The 17,063-nt window shown below is 47.8% G+C and overlaps 1 protein-coding gene across 2 annotated transcripts in view; it reads left to right on the forward strand.

Moving 5' to 3' along the window:
• The window catches only part of LOC135909248 (atrial natriuretic peptide-converting enzyme-like), a 33,206-nt gene that overhangs the window by 11,981 nt on the left and 4,162 nt on the right, over positions 1 to 17,063 (forward strand). For both annotated transcript variants that reach the window (XM_065441129.1, XM_065441128.1), the window contains exons 4-9: positions 1,415 to 1,654; positions 9,584 to 9,706; positions 11,855 to 11,965; positions 12,860 to 12,994; positions 15,665 to 15,784; positions 16,407 to 16,529. In XM_065441129.1, the coding sequence (XP_065297201.1) occupies positions 1,415 to 1,654; positions 9,584 to 9,706; positions 11,855 to 11,965; positions 12,860 to 12,994; positions 15,665 to 15,784; positions 16,407 to 16,529 (852 nt within the window). The remainder of the gene's footprint in view (positions 1 to 1,414; positions 1,655 to 9,583; positions 9,707 to 11,854; positions 11,966 to 12,859; positions 12,995 to 15,664; positions 15,785 to 16,406; positions 16,530 to 17,063) is intronic.

Consider the following 17,063-nt stretch of genomic DNA (forward strand, 5'->3'; position numbering starts at 1 on the left):
TACGTTTAGCTCGATGAACGGATAGGGCCACGTGCTAGACTTCTCGGCAGGACGCGCGTGGTCAGAAGGGGGCGATCTGGGTAACCCGTGTGGTATAACGCCGCCCGAAAATCTTTATACGGCTATCAGCTCAGAACGGCCTTGCTATCCGAGCGCGATCCGGGAGACCGGTTTCACGTGCGCGCCGTGTAGGTGAACGCGGCCGAGATACGATATGGGCGTCCGTTCATTGTGACCGCCAAACAAAACTTGACTTCGTTTGCGTTAGTACGGGTGTGTGCTTTCAGAGAGATTCGTTCGCGGATATAGAAACAAGTGCCAGCTCGATTGCCTAAGCCCCGTTACTAGCAGATTGGCGAAGGGAATCTCATTGATGTGTAGACGCGTGCCACGACACGGATTTATACCCATTCCCAGACTCTTTCTCTCTTTCTTTACTTTTTTTTTGTCATACCCTGCGAGTATAAACGAGCAACCAGACATGCCTTGCGTTTCTGTAAGGCGCAGGACTAGATTTTTTTTTCCTTCCTTTCTGTGCGTATTTGCGACATTGTGGTATGTGTGTGCGTTTTATGTGAGGGAGGAGGTGACGTCAATTTCTCAATCGTGTGTTAGGATAGCCGATTCTGCCTTACTTCCCATTGGTCTAGCTGCAGGACGCTATTTGCTCCAAGGACGAAATACGCAAGCTGCTCGGCAACGAAGGAACGCAGGTTCGACTTAGAGTCCACTATAGCTAAAATCATCCTCTGAACGTTTATTATCAAATGAGAAAGAGATAGTTGTTCAATAAAAAGCAGAGAGATCGGCCGGAGGCGCTGTTTCGGGTCTGTGCTGCTAGAGAGAAAGGGTGAGGATGAACAATAAGGAAGCAAGAAGCTAATTGTGATGAAGATGATGGTAATTAAGTACAGAGCGATATACGTCCCTTACAAAGATTTATTTGAGTAAACTACAGAAAGTCTACACATTCTTTATATAAGATTGGTCCAAAGGCAGTCTATATATAGTGACCTTACACTTTTTGTCGCATATTTGACTATATAGACTGTAGACGAAAACCTACAGACAATATATACAGACCAATTCGTAGACTCCGATACACTTATGGCCTCACATATACACGTACTATAGTATACACATTTGTACCTTCAAACTACGCACCCGTTTGAGTTGTACCTGCATGCACACTTTCGCTCGCCGCAAGCAAGGTGGATCGGGTCGTGAAAGATTGCTTTCTCAAAAAAAAGAAAGAAAGAAAGAAAGAAAGAAAGAAAGAAAGAAAGAAAGAAAGAAAGAAAGAAAGAAAGAAAGAAAGAAAGAAAAAAGAAAGAAAGAAAGAAAGAAAGAACGCTACTCTCGAGCGTCATTGCCTCACGTGCTTTCTCTCCCTGCGCCCGCGGCGCCAACGCAGAGGCCGTCTGCCGTCCGCGGCAGCTGTCGCTGTGCAACGACGTGCTGCCGTACAACTCGACGCTGCTGCCGAACCTGGTGGGCGACCGGGACCGCGTGTCCCTGGACCGGACGCTGCTCTTCTTCGCGCTCATGCTCAAGACCGAGTGCAACCCGCGGCTCAAGCAGCTGCTCTGCTCTTTGCTCGAGCCGCCCTGCCGCGCTGGGAGGACGCTGCTGCCGTGTCGCAAGTTCTGCAAAGGTATTCGCGTCATTGTCACATCATCTGCCAAGAGAGAGAATAACTTTATTGAATTGGGGAAAGTGGCGTATGGGATTAGGAGCTTGATGGGTGGCGGCCCAAGTCCAGGGCTCCACATGGCTTCTGCCGGGAGCCGAACGTGACCAAGAAGAGCCTTCTGCACATTCGGGTCTGAGCTGGCGAGTTGCGCCTCCCATTGCTCCTGTGTGTTGGTTAGATTATACCTAACTAAGTAGGTATTTAAATTCGGCGGTCGATTTTGGCACCCCCATGAGATGTGGTACAAAGACGGCGGCCTCTGCCAAGCTCGTCCCTGCATATGCGTGGGAATATATTCTCTGCGGTTTTACTCGTGGAGGAAAACGGACCAATTCAACGTTGAGCGAGCACCGTATTACCAGTCTGATGCATCGGAGTTATACATTCAAGGGGAGCAGAGCGCATGAAATGTGCTCGGAAACGCGCAAATGCCAATCTCAACAAATGCACAGTCTTTATTTGAAACGCGACGTAACATATATGACTGAAGTTGTAATGCTTGTGTGTTTGTTTGCTTCGTGTGTGTCCTCTGTTGCGTTTCAACGTTCTTCGGTATGTCTTACCAACGAGGCCGAATTTTTCTGCGCTCAGCTTATGCAGTAAATACATGCGTTTTTCGTAACTTCTTTTCTTTCTTTTTTTTTGCGGAATTCAGTTGAAATCTGGTTAAAACTCGCCTAAACCTGTCGAAACCTATTGCACACTTCTTAGGCATAGTAGTTGTATACTAGTCACATGTCTGATTTCACTGTGTATCTCCTGTTTAAGGGCTTCATCGTACGATTCGAGTGAAAATATTACACAAAGCATAGAGGATTGATGGTGCGAGAGAGGTATGTAGAAAATACGGAATATAGTGATATAACATAACAGAACGTTATTTATTATTTTTATATATCTGCGTAAAGACAATAGTAAGCACATCGCACTACCACCACGCGCTTGCTAGCTAGCGTAAAAGGTATAGCTTATCCTCCATTCCGACCAGCTTTTGCAAGTTTACACATCACAGTCATCTGTGCGGGCCTCAGCATAAGTTTTGCTTCACATTGAGGTATGATGTTCAAATCGAATAGGGGTGACCGTGAATTATCACCGTGAATTGTCAAACGTGAATTGCCACGAAGCTTCACCAGAAAGTTGCAACACGAAGCATTGTGTTTGTTAACTGCAAACAGTCCATTTGTTCTCGTAGTGCATCAGTGCACAAGAGAAATTAATTCCATTATCGGTTTCACAGATGAAAAAAAAATTGTGGTTTATCGTTCAAGGAGAGTGATGAATATGACGTGCAGTAGGACGCGAGACGCTCTTTCCTGCACTGTTCCTTTACATTGTTCCTCGTCTTATTACACCAATAACAAGAGCCACGTGACTGTTTACTTCTCACTGTAGCGAGAGCATGAAACGGGCGAATCCACCGGTTGCTAAGGAGGGGCTTCAAATGCTTCAACTTTTGCATTAGGATCACTCGTCCGACTCTTTCCGATAAAAAGATCGAATAGTTTTCACATTTACCCTATAACTACTACACCGAGTCATATTGATGTGTGTACTTCTGTGGGAAAAGCAATCCCGTGGAAATCGCTTAATTGTAGCATCTTCCATTTCTTTAAAGGAATTTCAAATTCGTGATACGAAACATCCTGCCCAGACCATCGACAGAGTGTAATAATGAAGCCTATGTACCACCGGCCAAGTTATTTTCCCCCTGTTTTTATTTTTATTTTCTTCTTTTAGTCCCCCCTCTCTCTCTCTCTCTCTTCAGATGCCTCCGTAAAAACGGACGCGACTATCGATCTCCAATAATACACTTCCCAGAGAAGGGAAGTGCTCAAAACGCACGTAATTCGACCACCGCCTTGTCGGCTGTCCGAGACACTAATACGAACGCGCAGTTTAATCGAGCTGGGTCGACCCGCGGAGTCATTTCCTTCAGCGAGAGTGCCATGGGAATCGGTCCAAACGGCGCGTTCCTACGCGAGCGTCCTCCTGGACTACTTTCGGCCGCGCAGGAACGTTCCCTGCCTCCTGTACAGGGGCGCAAGTAGCCTCTTTTCCAAGGTGCGGTCAACAGAGCAATCGTGGAACGACGCGAGGGGAGCGATGAAGTTAAAGACGACCCGGAGGGAACGCGCAGCTTATGGCGCAACGATCGCAAATAGCGTGGTGGTGGATCGCGGACGGAAAGAGACTTGCCGGACACGCAACACGCGGAAAGTGTCCGTCTCCCTCCTTCCCTCCCTCCCTCCCTCCTTTCTTTCCTTCTTTCTTTCTTTCTTTCTTTCTTTCTTTCTTTCCCCATCCTCATTTTCCCCCTCCACCTCTCTCGCTTCATCGTGCGCCCGGGAATGAACCGAGTGGACAAGTAAATAGGCCTTGCTTATATAGGGTGGTCCGAATACAATATCTGTGCAAGATTTGTGTGCTTCATTAGCCGGTGCATAGTTCAAGCAGAAGATTACTGCGCTTCTGGTGTCGTATTCTCCTTTCGTGTCGCCGTCTGCGTTTTGCGCTGTTAACTCCAGGATGGAAAACCAACAAGCTTATTAAGCTGCTGTACTAGCCAATTATGTTGTTGTAGGATAGGTTCTTTTTGCATAGATTCCTCGGGAGAGGCGACGACAAGGAAAAATTATACTCTGCACAAAAAAAAAAAGAACCGCCGAGCTATAAGATTGCCTCCCCTCCCATCAACAAGCATTACTACTAATATTAAATATGGCTTATCAGTTCTGCGGAATTCCGCAAGGTGCAGAAAGGTTCATGAAGATGAAATTTGTCATCCACTGAATGTAGCACGAATATACGAATGAAATCAAAGCGGTTTCCTCAGAAAGAAAAGCTTCGCAGTTCAGGAAAAAAATCTGTGCTTCAATGCGTGCGCTTAATTTGGGATCACAAAAACTTCGAACAAAGCAATATGTCGAATGAGCGATTTCGTTATAAAGAGGTATCAGTGTGTTTGTATAAGCTGGTTGGCGTTTTTCAATCGGATAGCAACAATCGCACCTGTTTTTTTTTTTTCTGTTTCTCTCTCTCTTTCTCTTTGCTCTTATTCTTCGTTTTAAAACGCACAAAATATGCCATAGGGCCTACAGGCCGGGTATACAACATTATGTACAGCCGACAATATACAACGAAACAAGCATGCCTAACAGGACTGAACACGATCGTTTGTCACGTGACCTTCGACAACACCGAGTAGCGCGATGACCTCCTCCATACGGAGGTGCCATCCAGCGACACACACGACACATAGCTTGCACAATCCGTCCAAAGCGTAACGCTTTTTCCACCTTTCGTCTACTGTCAGTTTGCAGTTATAGTGCTGCAACGCTCAACGCAACGCTCAACCGCATCGCTCAGCGTTTAAGTCGGCGTAAGCGAGTAGAACGGGATGCGTATAGGTTAGCTGGTTTTCCGTCGACGTGACGAACGCGTACTACACGCGGTTACATAGAGGTACCGAGAGGATGGCAGATCACGAAGACGGGCTGCTACCAAGACGTAGTGCAGATTTGAACTTGAACGTCTAGCGTAGGTGTGCAAACAAACCCATTCAGAAACGAAAGCCAACGCAGCTTGGGTCTTGTGGGTGAAGGGTATAAGGTCAGGGGCAGGGATTCGTGTCTGCCGCAAACGGAGTGCGACACCATTTTATGTATTTTACCACTCCTTGTTTCTAGCTCTCCCGCATAACCTCCGACCCCCTCTCTCTCTTCCTCCACGTCTCTTGGCTAGCACTAGTTCGAACAGGCACACCCATCGATGCGCTTTGGGCGGAACATTCGACCCGCGTTCGCCGGGCGGCTGCATGGCGGTGAACCAGTGGGGACACCGCTCTTCTTTCTACATTCTCTCCGCTTCGACCGCCGCGGGTCGTCGCTGCCGTCGTCGTTGTCGTCTCGAGAAATAATCGTTTTCGAATTCCGCGTCGCAATCGATCGCCCAGCGGACGCCGTTCCAATGGCCCCCTTCCGAAGCCGCCGAAGCCCCAAATAGTAGCCCGGTCCGGCAATATCGTGCAGCGTTCCGAAAGCTAGACGTCGAATCACTCAATAAAAATGGCGCGGCGAGGCGAACAGCGCTCGGAGAGACGGGAACGCGAGCGTTGAACACAGCGTCAAGTGTTGCGCCTTTCTTTCTTATATATATATAAAGCTGAGAGGTCGGTCTGTATCAAAGATCTGACCTGCTACTCTGCATTAGGGAAAGAAAAGGGTACTAAAAGAGAGGGAGAGATAGAGAGTTGATGGCGAGGACGAAAATGGTGGTGAATGAACTCGAACAGCGAAGGCTTTTCAAAGTTTCAAATCCAGACCGCTCTCGAGCAATAATTTGATGAGAGCCTTAAAGAACACCACGCCGACGACAAGGGTCCGGCCAAGTTCCCAAATCCAAACAGAACGTTTTCAGACAAAGGTTGATTGATGAACTTGGCCCATTGTAGTGTCAACGATTGCCCGATGTGCCCGAAACGAGGTGCTCTGTAAGTCTCGGGTAGTCTGCCCGGCCGATAAGGCGTATAGGTAGGCGCCGAGTGAACGCCGCACTTAGTCGTGACCTGTGCAGCAAGCCAATCATGACTCGCACATCCAGTCTAAAACTGGTACAGCGCAACATAGGAAGGAAAAAACAAACCAGTTTTAAAAAATTGGAGGACGCTTAAGCTTCGCCTTCAAGAGTGGAACGCGATAGCGTTCCCGTCGACCCGCCAATGGGTGTAAGACAATGGGCTACAGGGCAGCCATCACTTACGAGGCGCCCCGCATCAGACGCGGTGAGCGTCGAGCCATATGGTCGAGCAACGCGGCGTTCGGCGCAGCAACGAAACGTGCGCCTGAGCAAGCGGAGCGAACCAAAGAACTCGGTATCCCGGAGGGGGAAATGATGCACGCCAGCCAAACGCCGTGATCGGCACGGGCAGAGAGATAGAGAGATAGTGATCTAAAGAAAGGAAGGACGCTTGATTCTACAGAGGGAGCAAGGCGAAGCGTTGTCAGGGGAGAGAGTCCGAGCCGCGACAGCTCCAATGCGCGCGTGGCGCGCCATCTGTCGGGACAGCGCCGTACATGGAGAGGAGGGGGTCTTCTGTGTTTGCCGCAAGATGGCTCTCCGTGTGCGGAAAGCGCAGAAGAAATGCAGCGAAACGCACTTCGCTACTCGTGTAATTGCGACTTCTGTAAGTTACATGTTCATAATTACCGATATACACCACAGTATAACTTTCCACGGCTCGTTTCGAAGGCAACACTGCATTCACTAGAGGCGCGTTTGTACCTTTTGGAAGCATCGAAATCGTGGCTGAGTGGTAGCGTCTCCGTCTCACACTCCGGAGACCCTGGTTCGATTCCCGCCCAGCCCATCTTGGAAGTTGCTTTTTATTTATGGAGTGCCTGCCGTGATTTATCGCTCACGGTCAACGCCGCAAAACGCCGACACCGACGCCGACGACACCGGCTTTTCTGCGACACGAGCTCCTTAACGCTATCGCGTTAAAATGCAATGCCAACTCGCCCAATCCTCAACCCCAACGCACATTCAGACTGCTCGCTCGTAAGGATGGCGTGGAAACGGTCGATCGGCACTCACGTGATGGCCAGTCGCCGAATATACGTGCATCCATCTGCACTCATGTACCTACAACCGTGAACAAACGACCACAAACTAGCAAAGAAAAAGAAAGAAAGAAAAAGAAAAGAAAGAAAGATTTATTCGTAATCCATGGAAGCACAAACTGAAATTGACGATTGCACTTAGGACTCCAGTGCTCAATATCAAGTTACATTCATAGGCGGAGACGATCGTAGCTTTGGAGAGTACATACATACATGCGACGTTCTTACACACCCACAGAGAGAGAGAGAGAGAGACGGAATGCTGGAACCCATTTTACAACGCTTATATCCCAAAGTGTGCAACTATGAGCTAAGAAGTTAAAGTTTAACCCAAGGAGTTAAAGCACACAGGCACACGCACGCTGGCAAATCCCAATCTCCACGATTACAACAACGGCCGTCACGGCAGCGTGCCAATGAGCAACACTTCTCACGTGCCAACAGCTTCGTGAAAATCGAGCTATATAGCATTCACAACGCTGTCGTGTTTTAGCGAAGCGGAGTGCGCCTCTTACGTCGCGGCGTGTCCGGTGCACGCCGGCGGACGACCTCGATAACCACGGAGGACGCTGCGTAGTACGTAATGAACGGGTTACGTACTCCGGGCCGCGGGCTAGCGGTGCCCGCTGGGGCGTCCGCTCGCGCTGACTGACTGATTCGCGGCGGCTGGAAACAGCCTCCCCACGCCTGCGGCTTCGAGACGCGTTTTCTTTCGCAACGGGTCGTTCCCGCGAAAAAACGCTAATCCAGTCGGTGCGCGAGCAGCAATTAGACCGACGTACGCTCGAAGTGCGGAGCAGGAAGTTCCCACGCATCAACTCGGCTATTGAAGAGGAACCGAATTAATGCTCCGGTTGAATGATCCTCAGCGTGGAAACCATACCGTGTTCAGTACAGTGCCTCCTCTATTAACCACGTGTCCATGGTACTCTCGAAAGATAAAGGAAGATGCGGAGAGGCGCTCATTTGCGAGCTGAGGCAGAGGTTGGCCTCGAGCTGATTGCTTCCACAGCCAACGATCCACAGCGCTGTTGTTTGGAGCTGGGAGCAACGGAAAGAGGGAGAGAATAAAGAGTATTATATGGGCGGCGCGGAGGTGCGACAATACATATCGGCAAATGGCCGATGGACGCATGTAGACGATCGCTTCCAGACTACCGTAAAACTCTGCATACAATATATAGGAAGTGTAGTTCTGGCTTTTCAAGCGCTAAATTTGCTTCTCGTGTTAGGTACGGGTGGCAAATTTCTCGTTTTTCTTGAATGACCAAGAACCAGGTGAATTCGTTAGCCGCTTTATATGACTAAAAAAAAAAAGATTCTGTTCGCATCGTTAGAATGATCACTTGTATTATATGCGGTTTCATGTATAATATGCGAGACTTTATACTAAGTAAAAAGCCTCGATGAACTTGAAGTCGAATTTCGGTTCTAATAATATCTCAGTGAAACCTGTTCTGGCAGCAGCTTAACGTCAATATAGGCTAAAGAAATACGAAATAAATCCGAAACTCCGTCCTGGCATTGTCACTGTAGAGAAGCGACATGTACATTTCTAGCATTTAACAGTGGAACTTGAGGCAAAGGGTAGAGACGACGAGGCACACAGCGCTGAATTTCAACAAAAATTTACTTGAAAAAGGGAGGCGCGCTTAAATGCGAGAAAATACAGTGACAAAGAACGACAAGAAAGAGTGGATGAAAAAGTGAAAACAGGAAAGGACAGGGCACAAATCTTTGTTGGAAGTCAGCACTGTATGGCTCTAATAACTGTTCTTTAAGTTGCGCTGATCTGCTCAATATTCCCTACTACACAATCCCAAACCGAAGCTTTTTAGTGACATGAACATTATTTTGTTGGAAACCTTGTATATCCGTCTCTTAGATGGCGTTTTAAGAAGGTTTTCGCGGCTTATAGTTTACCTTTCTTAGACTTACTATGTCGAGGTCGTCGTTATTAGTCCTCTAGCAGAACAAGATAGTTTTTGTATTTGCACAAACGATTTTATAGCTGGAGCACCAAAGGGAGACTTTGGAACTAACGGTGACAGCGAGCCTCCAAAAACAGATGCCCCTGCAGTAATCTCCACTGCTATATCTGTCGACCTGGCAGCCGTCTGTCAGGCCTCGTTTGTGGCAATGACGAGAGAGTTGTGAAGGAGTAATTTACCGGTTTAAGGGGCAGGGCTGACTCTGCGGTCGTCTCTGCAAATTAAATTATAGCGTGGAGATTACCTCTCATCCCCAGCTCGTGCGTCGCTATGCGCAGTGGCGACGGAGAACTGCCAGAAGCTGATCCCAGCGACGCTGGCGCTGTCTCGAGTGTTCGACTGCCGTCGCTACCCGGACTCGGACAGCCCGGGAGTTTGCCTCAACCTGGCCAGAAGCGCCTGTGAGTATTTATCGTACCTATGGCCTACTTATAACACGCCCTCGAAGGTGTGCATCATGTATACATATGATATAATGGTACGTCGTCAGTGTACACACCGAGACTGTCTAATTGGTTGTGGCTAACATATAGGCGGGTATAGAATGATACGTCAGTTCATACCAAGATGAATATCGCGGAGTTTGGACAGCTTGTGAAACGCTTATAACCACGGCAGAAGGAAAAGAAATCTAGGAGAAAGAAGGACTGCAGCCAGCTGGCCTCGGCAGGCAAGCTCCTCTAACACCACCCCTCCTTTTCCTTTTGGGGCCCATCTGCGCGTTGAATCTTGGGGAATAGGCCCTACGTGATTGCCGGGCTTTTCAAGACTCGTGCTAGAGGCCCTCGTCCAGATAGGCCCTCGCCAGCCGCCTAGGCTCCCAAATACTATATGCGCGAGCTCGGCGGCTAGAAATTACCGCGTGCCTATCATGTGGTGAATGCATATTGCTAATTAGTAGGGGGCGCGAATATTCGAACGTTTCGAATAACGAATAGAATAGTCACTATTCGTAAATGCAAATACTTTTTCGAATACTTTTCGAATATTTCAAAACGTCAACCGCGCCCAACTGAACATAAAATTGGAGAAAAAGTAAGGTTAATTCCGTCCCCCGCGGGCACAGTATAGACATAAAACAGGAGAACTTGCTTAGTGGAGCAGGCTACTCGCGTAGGTATACCTGCACCTTACAGACTATGCAGCGATCACTCGCACTCTCTGAATAGTCCTGTGCATGCGAAGAAACGACTTGTTTGCTTTTAATGCTCCATTTGTGCTTTTAAGAAACGACACTTCACAATGTAATTTCAGAAACTTGCTAATTTTGAGAATACCAGGATGCGAACGTCGTTTTATATTAATTTTGATAACGGCTGTTCATAATTCGAAAACTACTCGATATCCGATTCGCTTCTGGCACTATTCCATTCGTACTCGGTTCGGTCTCAAAAATCAATATTTGCACACCCCCACTAATTGGAGATACCTTGGAAAGGTCCTTGTCCTGATGTGGACTGGTAATGGGTTTTTCACTATGAATTTAGCGGGGCCGTTTAGTTACAACGTAAGAAAGAAAGCAAAAGAACATGGCGTTCACTGAAATGTATCGCGCCCCCTTTCAAGGTATAACTGCATAGTTAGATGCGAGATCGACCTATAACGTCAGCTATGCGGCAAAGCACTTTTATCCAAATTCGAAGTAAACGTGCAAGAAGACCCGCAAGACGACACTTTGTCTATATATACGTCCATGTAGTTATCTGCAAAAGAGGTCAGGTCATGACGAGTGATGGATGACGACGGTTATATACGTTCAGGCCTCTCTACACACCACGGCACTTGTGGGACTGGGAACGCGGAAGTGCAACCGGATAAAAACAATATAACATATGACATAGTTAATGTGCTCGCATTTGTGCTGAGCGGTGAAAATGCATATGCTCGCAGGCCGAAGCAGCGATAATCACGTCACTCCAACATTGACGTAGTACTAACAGAAACTGTGATAACACAACGATTCGACTAAAGTCGCAATCCAAAAAGAATCTTTCCAACCGCGGTTGCACTAGCTGGTCAGCAAAGACCATATGAGCTGATAGTGTATAGGAAATCAATCGATTAATCAAGAGATTACAGGGCGATCATTTTATTGATAAGAATTACGGATCACCACAATCGTTGAGCCGGCGCAGTGATAAAGGTATAACAGACAGGCCCGGAAGAGAACTTCGTCGGAAGAGAACTTCGCAGGGCAGCCGACTTCCAGACGCTGAAGCAGGGCTTTGGACGCGAGCACATGAGAAGGAAACACGATCTACACTCCGGCGCTGTGCCGCGCAATCTTTTCGCCCCCTCGTCTCAATTAAACGCTATTCAAGTGGCACGACTGAACAAGCCCAACACAATGCGTTATAGCAATTCTTTTGGCATTGTCGCAAAGCGTCATCATTTTTTTTCAACACAGCTGCGCGGCCATGCTAACGTACAAGTATGCGCAATTACCGCTGTTCTAATGACATCTGCAAGCCCGCAATGCCGCACGCAAAAGCGAGCGCGACTCGATCGATTCCGCGACATGACCTGTGCTTGGTGCTCGCCCGCACCAGCGTGCATGCGCCAGGAGCACCAGTGTCCTGACCTGACGTGCATCCCGAAGCAGTGGCGGTGCGACGGCGTCCGGGACTGCCCGCTGGCCGCCGACGAGGCAAACTGCACCGGTACGTATTGGCACCAGTTACTGCGTGCTTGTATACAGCCAGGGTGAGCAGTGCACGCTTACTGCAATTATCTGCACCTCCACTGCAGTGATGCCCGGGGTAATGTGGTGTGCCTATAAGGCCATATATACAATTTTTGTAACATAATAATGCCGACTCCAGAAGTTGGTAGATGCTCCCCCACCACCACCCGTCGTAACCGTTTTGGTTTTTGAGGTACTGAGGTACAGAAAGCTATATCGTGTTCCAACGGGATACACAAGCACTCAGAACGTCTCGGAGAGCGCTGTCGCCAGCTTCCCAGCTGGACACGATGGTGCCGCCGAGACCGGCGCGGGGACACTCCGGAGCACTTTTCGAGCTGTTCGAGCACCTCAATTCCCACTGGAAAGCGTGAATAGAGCATGTATACTTACAGTACTGTGTACGTCTCAGTAGTCGCGCGCTCGCACGCGAAAGGCATATACTCTTGCAAACAATTGAGTAAAGGCAAATCCATCACGTGGGAGTAACTGCTTTCTTCATGCATGAATACTTGACTCCGTTTCCGAGTATCCCAGCCGGTGTATGTTTACTCCGCCTGCGCCCAAACGCACTCCCTTACTTAAGAGAGTGCGCGATCACTCTCGGGTACAGGAGTAAAATACGGAACACGCAATTACTCCCCCACAAAGGTGCTGCCAGCACTTCCTTCCTTGTGGTGTATACATGACGGTGGGTGGGGCGCGGACGATGTGCCAAATGGAAGTGTTTCATAGATGCCGGAACTGGCACAAATTACTTACGCTTATTCGGGATAAGCGGAACACGATTACCAATAATCTGTGTCCCGCGCCATGATTTGGATCGGAAAAAGCGGACCGGTGATAACTGTATCCTACGGCGGGCCGCCAGGCCGGGGCGCGTCGAAGGTGTGCAGTCACGAGGAGTTCCGCTGCGACTACCGCTGCATCCCCAACACGTGGCGCTGCGACGGTGAACCGGACTGCCAGGATGCCGCCGACGAGAGGCACTGCCCACCGAAGCCAGGTGAGCCCCTTCAGCTCTCTTCCGTGCGAGAACCAGCACCGGTGCTGGCATCAAGTCTGCAACCTCTCTTGCCAAAGGTGTAGTCCACTCAGGGCGCACAAGAGCGTGTACAAACAGCGCGTATTATACAGGCTTTCTCTTTTTTTTTAGTTGCACCAAATTTTTAAAAAATTGCCTGTGGCAAATAGCACGATTCTAACCCTTGATCTGAATTACTCGATGAGGCGGCCATTTCTTCTACGAGGAATCAAAATGATTAATTGCATAATTAGCATGATTACGCTAGTTAACATTCTACTTAATAACTTTACGGCACATATTTACACCTGCGAATTGTAGCCGGTCAGTTCGCAAAGCATATCCACCTGGAACGAATTCTCAGAACTCCACCAGTTTCCGAGATATTAATTTTCAAAGTGTCCGACGAAATGCATTGGCTTTCCAGATACTTCTGTGCTTCAATGCATAAAACAGCGTTTTGTCTAAAAGGTAAATAGAACAACAGTGCATCTTTACCACGACTTTAACGGCCCGTATCTCGAAACCAGTGCCACCCTCAGAATTAGTTCCAAGTCATTATATATGCCTTGCAAACCCACTAGCTACAATTCGTACATTGAAATAGTACGTGCTGTAAAAAAATTATTAGATAGTTAATTAGCGTGACCATGTTAACTATTCATTTAGGCATCGTGTTGGGCTCCGAAAGCTCGCACATACGAGCCCTTTCTTTCTGGATCGCAGCAGCGCTTCTGTGGCCTTCTGCAGCTGTGAAGTGCGAGAGCATTGCATGATCCCAAGATGTGAAACAGCGATGATAATTTTCGTTACGCTGGCTCCTCCTCTGAGTCTTCTTGTCCCCCTTCCTTTTTCTCTCAGTGCAGGGTACGTCCTGTTTTACACTGTAATAAATAAATGTGAAAAAAAGAACGGAAATTTACGGAAAATTTTTATTTATACTAAAGTAATTTTTAATGGAAGAAACACATTATTTCATTTTAAAAAATGGCTCTTCTATTAATGGTCAAAGATAGAATTTTCTTGACTTAAGCATAAGTTGTTCCCCTATGTCAAAGTGGAAAAAAAGCTGTTATCAATACTGTGAGCAAAATGAGATTTGTTCGTCTATGTACTATGATCAATTAACATTCGTGTGCAGTTTCACCAGCCACGCAAGCATAGACAGATAAATCTCGCATGCGCGAGCCAATTGCTCTATAGTTTCGGAATAAGATACAGCAGCAATCAGGGCGAGTTCACGCCGCTCGGAGCATGGCTATAGAAACTTGTGGAGTGGATGTGTCGCTGTCACGTACGTAGTGCGAGATGTCTTGGCGCCATTTGTCTTGCCAAGTGGTCACATCTCATATGTTTTACATAGGGTACGTGCTTATTTGTACATGTATATTCTGGTATAACCACCATCCCAATAATTTACTCTCTAGCACTTCATGAAAACTGCAGTCATGTGGGCAGTAATATTGCTCCCTTAATGGAATAAACTGAGTTACGATTCTTTTCTGTAATGTTACAGAAAAAGAACAACGAACAGATTATTTTGGTTAAATCACAGAAAAACAAATCGCAGAAAAACAGTGTACCACGTGCCTTGGATGTGGTCTTGGACTTTAAAGAACAATAAATCAGTTCATTAAACTCTAATGAGTTCTTTCGAAACTCTTCATTAACGTGGCGCGAAACAAAGTTGCTTATTACTTCAGGAACTAAGGCTAAACTTCGGCTTGTTGAATTTCGCACTGTCATCACGCACTTTAATGTATGTTCTCGTATCTTGGCTGTTTTGGAGCAGGAAACAGTCCTAGGAGATTTGTAGAATGAGCTTGATGCTCTTTTAGAATGCGATGTAGCCCTTCTTACCAATAAACGATTACTAACTTAAGCAGGCCCAATTACCGTAGCGGCGATAGACTGTTGATCACAACTTACATATATGTCATTATATTATACGCACATGGCAATGTAAGTAATATATGTTTGTGCTGTCATGTCAGCGGTGTGTTTGATTCGCTTGCGATATCCTTGAAAATGTCCGCCGTTGCCCTCCGCAAAGCCCCTCCCGAAAATAATTCTCAGGTACGGCCCTGAACCTAACAATTCAGTGCGCACCAGCTCCGACCGCTAAACCTCATCTGCACCATGCTTGCTGTCCTTTCGTGCTACAAAACGAAGTTCCCTGACAGACGCCAACATTGAAATTTCGCCTCCGCCGCGACGTCCCGGAAATTAGCGAATTTTACTGGTTGGCGCACCTATTCCATACACGCTTTTCTCCAGTTGAACAACGGTGTAATCGCCACTACATTTTGTGATTGTCGCCGGTCTGCGCTCGCGCCGTCAGAATTCCGACGACGCCCGCTGCTACGCAAGAACCGCGGAGCGGCGTCGCCATCATTTCGCGAATTTCGATGGGGGCGAAATGCAAACACCCGTGTACTTAGCTTTACGCTAATGAACCGAAGTCGGTCAAAATTAGTCCGGTGTCCCCCCCACTACGGCGTGCTTCATAATCAGATCGTTGTTTTGGCACGTAAAGCCCCAGAATTGAATCAATCAATCTCTCTCTCTCTTCAACGCCCCCTTTACAGCAGAACTTCCGCAAAACGGCGTAATGAAAACAGACTCCCACTCGGGCCTTTCTGTGCTTTGCAGTGTGCGGCACAGGCCGGTTCCAGTGCCGGGACGGGTCCGGATGCTTCCCGCAGCGCTGGGTGTGCGACGGAAAAGCCGAATGCCGGGACGGCAGCGACGAGCAGGACTGCGCCAACAGGAGTGAGTATAATACGCATACATGCGCAAACAAGGACTTCAAACACCGTTGTAACCAGTGCTTAAAGTCAGGAGAAAGGGGAGGGGGGGGGCGGCCCCTCCTTCCTTCTTTGAGGGGGGGGGTGGCTATTAGCGACACCACCTAAAGAATTCCGTGTTCTGACGAAAATAAAGCTTTTCCATCCATCCCCCTGATGTCACAGATTTTGGCAGCGCCTCCCGGTGCCTGTTCACTGCGTGTGTGTATATATATATATATATATATATATATATATATATATATATATATATATATATATATATATATATATATATATATATATATATATATATATATATATATATATATATATGCTCAATATACACGAAAATACTGGGAAATTCGTGACGTACGTCTGCTAAATTCGAAACAGGAACGAGTGGCCTTCATTTTCTGAGCAGCAAATCAACGTCTTTCTGACGTGCAATTGAGGGAGAGCTCAAAGCGACAGAAAGACGAGTAATGTGGCTACACTAATTTCCTATTCCTCTTTAACGTCAGGAGAGTTTGACGCGCGAAACGTGACTGGGATAGCAATCGCTGTAGTAGTCACGTAATCCTCGTCTCGCACCGCATCGACCGCAGAATGCACGGCCGGCGACTTCCGGTGCGACAACGGCATCTGCGTGCCCTCGCTGTGGCGCTGCGACGGACACAACGACTGCCGCGACGGGAGCGACGAACGTCACTGCGGCACTTACGTCAAAGGTGCGCTCATCATCATCATCATCAGCCTGGTTACACCCACTGCAGGGCAAAGGCATCTCCCATACTTCTCCAACTACCCCGGTCTTGTACTAATTGTGGCCATGTTGTCCCTGCAAACTTCTTACTCTCATCCGCCCACCTAACCTTCTGCCGCCCTCTGCTACGCTTCCCTTCCCTTGGAATCCGTTCCGTAACCCTTAATAACCATCGGTTATCTTCCCTCCTCATTACATGTCCTGCCCATGCCCATTTCTTTTTCTTGATTTCAACTAAGATATCATTAACTCGCGTTTGCTCCCTCACCCAATCTGCTCTTTTCTTATCCCTCAACGTTATCACTTCACGTTTCTTATCGCTTAACGGTGCACTCACCACTGGCCTTCTGCCACGCGTCGACGATGCTCGATTTTCAGCGTAGCGTAGCCAGCTTTAGCATAGACTTACAGCTTAATTAACATATCGTTAACGTTTTGTATTTGTTGCACTGAGAATACCTGGGTATGCCGCTTATTAGTGCGAACGCATTACATGCCA

This window comes from Dermacentor albipictus, chromosome 5, assembly GCF_038994185.2.
Source record: "Dermacentor albipictus isolate Rhodes 1998 colony chromosome 5, USDA_Dalb.pri_finalv2, whole genome shotgun sequence".
NCBI classification, from domain to species: Eukaryota; Metazoa; Arthropoda; class Arachnida; order Ixodida; family Ixodidae; genus Dermacentor; species Dermacentor albipictus.